Genomic DNA, 5,981 nt, shown 5'->3' on the forward strand with positions numbered 1-5,981 from the left:
TTTTTAGTTTCGTCTCCAATCTTATTAGGCAATGCCATTTTTTTGCGAGATTTTTTCTTTGAGATGTGTAATGTTGTGACTATGAAATTTATATTTTATAAGAGAAATTTGAAGACATGTGATAAATAACATGCCATATTTAGAAGAATTAAGGAGATTCACTATACATAAAATTTGATTTCTTAAGATATGGTAAGAATTGTCATAAATCAAATTCTTTGGATTCATCTATTGGAAAGTCATTTATATTTAAGGAAAAATAACTAGAATAGACAACCTTAGTTAATGTATTCACAATAACTCCCTACTATCTTAAAAAATTTCAAAAATTCCTATTTTTCCAAAAACTAAACTACAGTAGATACATTATTATTAAAAATTTCAAACCATTAGTTACCACCCCTAAATTTACTCTCCTCTAATTTCTCCCACTTTATTGTTCACGAACACTTCCCTTCCAAAAATTCTCCTCCATCTTCTCAACAGATTCATATTCCAAGTTTGAATTTCAAACTATTTCGCACTCCATTCAACCAATTTCAGAATTTGAAATAGGTAGTCTCATCATCTTCAACTTTTTATTTTCGTTTTTTTTAATTTTCTAATAATTCATGGATCATCCGTCTTTTAGTTTGGGGATTACCCAAATAGTCAAAAACTAAAAAGGAGGCACATGCAAAAACGCCCAAGAAAAGGGGTAGAAACCCCTGCCATATCCAGATCTGCACTACCAACGGTATGTATTTTAATTTTTTTTTCTTTTTTTTGTAATTTTCTGTATTAACATGTAATGAGTTTTGTGTAATAGTAGATACATTATTGTTAATTAAAAATTATTATGTATATTGATTAAATTCTTTTGTTACACAAAATCCTAATTTTTGATATATTTGTTCGTTTATTACGACTAATGTATCAAAAAGTTAAAATTCAAATAATGAGATAGAACTGTTGATAGTTATTATTAATTTATCAAATGGTTGTTTTGTGTGTCATTTATTCATTTTACCAGAAAAGGCATTATTGGTCATTTTTTTGTTCTCAAAAGTGTATGAAAGTTTAAAGTTCAAATTAGAGGATTACATGTATGTTGCAGAACAACGTAATGTTTCATAATTTGGCGTATTGTTTCTATTAAGTATCAAGTTGACTAATTTATAATCTGTAGTTAGTATTATGTATCAAGTACAATTTTACATCTTTATGTATCATCTGAAAGCTTATTGTTTCTATTAAGTATCAAGTTGACTAATTCATAATCTGTAGTTAGTATTATGTATCAAGTACAATTTTACATTCTTATGTATCATCTGAAAGCTTATTGTTTCTATTAAGTATCAAGTTGACTAATTCATAATCTGTAGTTGGTATTATGTATCAAGTACAATTTTACATTTTTATGTATCATTTGAAAGCTTATTGTTTCTATTAAGTATCAAGTTAACTAATTCATAATCTGTAGTTAGTATTATGTATCAAGTACAATTTTACATTCTTATGTATCATCTGAAAGCTTATTGTTTCTATTAAGTATCAAGTCGACTAATTCATAATCTGTAGTTAGTATTATGTATCAAGTATAATTTTACATTCTTATGTATCATCTAAAAGCATATTGTTACTATTAAGTAGCAACATCATATTTATAATCTGTAGTTATAATTATGTTTCAAGTACAATTTTACCTTCCTATATATCATCTGAAAGCTTATTATTTCTATTAAGTATCAACATCATATTTATAATCTATAGTTAGAATTACGTATCAAGTACACTTTTACATTCTTATGTATCATCTGTAAGCTTATTGTTTCTATTAAGTATCAACATCATTATGTTAATCTTTTTTTTTAGTGATTGCGGAATGTTCGTAGCTGCATTTGCTGAATTCTTGAGTGACGAAATCAACATGTCATATGATAGCTTTCGAAGTGATTATCTTCGCAAAAAAATATGCAACATTGTTATGGAAGTATGGTCTCGACAAGGCCAATGCTGGATATGTTAGCGACAATGATGACCCTCCAAGGCTGAAGAGTGTCTTAAACCCAGTAGCAGAAAATGAACTTGTTAATGTAGGCTAGTTAGTTTTCTATGTTACTGTTCACAAACATATGCAATGCTTTTTGTTTTTTAAGATATATTAATTAGTGTTTTGGAGTATTTATTGCCCTTATAATAATATAGTTTTGATTTTGGAAGAGTTTTGAGGTTTAAAAATGTTTATTTTCGCTTTTAATTTTATGTTTAGTTCAGTTAGGACTTCAGAAATTATGTATCTAATACATGTGATAATAATGACATTTTTGTATCTAATAAGTATGATAATAATTACATTAATGAAATTTTGTGACTGAAAATTATGCACCACGTTTATGAAGCTTTTTTTGGACGAACAGAGATAAACAATTCAAAAATTGTATTTTTTAATTATCTTAGTGTTTCATATAGACTGAAACTGAATGTTTGAAACAAATAAATTTAGCCATATTTTGAGGGACTTAATAACGGTAGCATATTTGGGGGGATGTAATTAAATTTTCAGTTTATAATCCCTTACCTCATGCAACAAACTGATAATCATACATCAAATATAATGTATCACACGGCGTAATGATGTATCCGATACTTATTAAAAAGATGGGATTTTTGTAATTTGTGAAAGAGTAGGGATAGGAGGTAATTTCTGTTTTACACTATGTGGTTTGCATAATTTTTACATTTAATGACTTTCCTTCTAAATATGAAATGTTGTCTTGGTATATCATTCACATTTTGACCAAAATTTTCCAGTTCGAAAATTATACTAAAACATTTATTATTATTATACCTAATTTTACATGATTAAAGAAGATCTTAATTTGCATACACTCTGCATTAGGAATTTAGGATCATTAATAAAAGGAAAATAAATAAATATACAAGAGGTCGGTTCCTTTGTTAACATAGGGAGATGAAGAATAACATTTCCAATAATGCACAAACAGGGGAACACAAGAGAGAGTATTGGCTTCTTTTGTATGCTATTGGAACGTTACATATTTTAGGTCTTCAAAACTAATGTAACAACCGCTTATTATACACATTTGTGCTCATAAATGACCCATATGTTTTGGTATCGGGCTGGCCATTAATTTCAGGGTAATAGGACCTTGCATAATTTAGGGCGTAAATAATACTGTACTAAAAGAATTGAATTCACGGGTGATAAAATTCTCACACATTTTAAGCGTGCAATTGACAATTTTTTCATAGTTCATGGCGATTCTTATGCCTTATCTCCAAACTAGAGTTGTCAAAAAGGGCCGGGCCAAACCTCGCAGGCAACGGAATTTGATGGGCTAGGGTGGGCCGGTCCTTCATTTGAAAGGGTCGGAAAATGTTCAATCCAACCCAATCCTAGAAGGGCCGAGGGTTGGGGTGGCCTAGCCCTTCTAAATTATGAAATCATTAATTCTTATTCAATTTATAAACCGAACCCTAATCCATTGTTGCTGACCCATTGCTTCCGACCCAACCCGATTTCACTAAAAAATGCCAATTGCTTGAACTTCCAATTTGTCTCCACGCAAGATATGCTTGAAGAACCACCATTGATGCACAACAAATAATTCTTGATAAACATAAAACTTTGCGCTGTGAAATAAGTTTCGCACCTTGCTCGCCTCTGCTAAAATGTGGTTTCCTTCTTCGACACAAAATTGTATGGATCGGCTCAAACTTAATGACCCCGTAATTATTTAGTGGAATCCTAGTTAGCAACACTTAGGTGAAGGGATAAAAAAATTGGGTTGTTAACTGTTAAGAATATATGTGGTCTCTTACGAAAACGACGGTGGCATTTCTGATCCAAAATGTAACGGAGGATATAGGTAGTCTATTTCACATAGTTTAGGAGTAATTTTAACCATTTTCTGTTGATGATACGAATATCCATATTATTTATCTCAATAACCCTTTTCTAGTGGATATTTGATTCATTTTTATAAAATCGTTTATCGGACCCATATCTAATTAATGGGTCGGATTTATCAACCATTTTACCAGCCCTACGGTACACCATTGTTTTTTGTCCAAAAAATTGTCTCATCACATTATAACCCTTCATCAGATTCTCATGAAAGAAAACATTACTTTCAAGGAATTTTGTTTGTTGAAAAGTTATCTTTAGAAGATTAAATATCAAAAAGCAGAAGAAAGTCTTTACTTCACTTCATGCGCATAGCAATACAAGAGTTCTTTTATTAACACATAAAGAATGGAAAAGGAACAATCTTCACTAGATTAATTACTGGCTTCTATTATTTTTATTATTACTAGTGGCAATGGAAAATATTAAATATATGCAGGGTCATGTTTTATTTAATTTGTCCAATTAAGGGTAAACCTCAATAACACATCTTAATCCTAAGATAGGAATAATGTTGTAGTCACTAAAACCAGCATCATAGAAGAGTTTTGCCCATTCTTGTTCCCTTTTTTGTTTTCCAGAAACAGCAACCATCATAAGCATGTCATAGAAAAGTTGAGTTTCATATGTCTTACTGTCGTCGTCTTCTTTCTCTACGTTATGATCTATCGGTACCATGTCAATGATGATCACCTTTCCTCCATTCTCCTTATTTGAAATTGCTTCTTTACATTTCTTCAATATTTTTATACAATCTTCGTCCTCCCAGTCAAGTAGCACTGACTGCTTATAATATATGATTCATCAAAGGTAAACCATTAGTGCGTACATGTACATGTACATTTACGGAGTATTATAATATGAATTTTAAGTTACGTACCTTTAGTACAACTGCATCGGCAGAAGGAATGGAGTTAAACATGTCTCCTCCGACATAGCTCAGGTTCTTGCTTCCTTCAAGCCCTTCAATTACATGAGGCAAATCTAAGACAGTACAATTTATTTGTGGAAATGCTTCAGCAATAGCTTTAGCTACGGTTCGAGTGCCTCCTGCAGCGTCCACCAACGATTTCAACCCTTCAAAAACTCCCTTCCCATTTTGAATCAACACGCTCATGACCAAACGGGCATCACCTGCCATAGCTTCATTAAATACAAAGATGTGCTTCCCATGAGTGGTGGCAAATGGAGAAGTCCCGCCATTTTGGATCCATTGGCTGAGATAGTGCCACGGATCCATCATAATTGGATCAAGTATCATTTGAATGAAAGGAATCATGCTCAAATTATTAGGCTCATCTTTAAGGAGAAGACGTGAAGACGGAGTAAGTAAATAACCCTCTTCTTCTTGAATAAAGAAGCCGGCATGAATTAGCATACGCATGAGACGATAAATAGAATCCTGACCTCTGGATTTGTTGATAGAGAGGGCATTCACTAAATCGGAGAGGGTCATGGCTCGACCATGGCTATGGATGATATCTGGAATTCGGAGCTGAATTACACATTTGAGTGACATGGAGCTGATGAAGTTGAATGTATGGTTCCATATGTGTGCCTGAGTAGACAGAACTTCCCTAGCTTCGTCTCCAATATCATTATTAGGCAATGCCATTTTTGTGATACTTATTACTACTAATTTCTTTGAGATGCTCAGGGTTTTTGATAATGATGATCAACGTCTATGTATAGTTATAAGATAAGAAGAACGAGAGGACCAATCCAGCCTTCATCGTACAGTCTACCAACATGAACTTATCTTTAGTGGTTGGCGCACATTTGAAAATGCATTCTAGTATTGTACGTTACGTTGGCCCCCCACAAAAATTAGTAGGAAAATTATATTCTATGACATAAATTTTTCACTTATTCATGATGAAAATTTTTTTAGGAAAAAATACCTATCTAGACATACTTCACTATCATATATACATATTTCTTAATAGACGTCTAGAGGTGAAAGTGAACAACTAATATGAAACGATGACTAGTACTATACTACTATTGAAGAGAGGGTGCTAGGTTTTAACGAAGAGCATGCAGGCTTTAATTTCATGAGATCTCTATTTTA

The 5,981-nt window shown here is 31.9% G+C and overlaps 1 protein-coding gene across 1 annotated transcript; it reads right to left on the reverse strand.

The window, feature by feature from the left end:
- Positions 1–4,375: 4,375 nt before the first annotated feature.
- LOC125813972 (trans-resveratrol di-O-methyltransferase-like) lies at positions 4,376–5,525 on the reverse strand. The gene is made up of 2 exons (XM_049493454.1): positions 4,791–5,525; positions 4,376–4,693 (listed from the first exon to the last, which is right to left on the reverse strand). The coding sequence occupies exons 1-2, from the start codon at positions 5,523–5,525 to the stop codon at positions 4,376–4,378; spliced, it is 1,053 nt and encodes a 350-aa protein (XP_049349411.1).
- Between the last annotated feature and the right edge of the window lie 456 nt (positions 5,526–5,981).

The sequence above is a fragment of the Solanum verrucosum genome, unplaced genomic scaffold, assembly GCF_900185275.1.
Source record: "Solanum verrucosum unplaced genomic scaffold, falcon-dt-bn FXZP01000205.1, whole genome shotgun sequence".
NCBI lineage: Eukaryota > Viridiplantae > Streptophyta > Magnoliopsida > Solanales > Solanaceae > Solanum > Solanum verrucosum.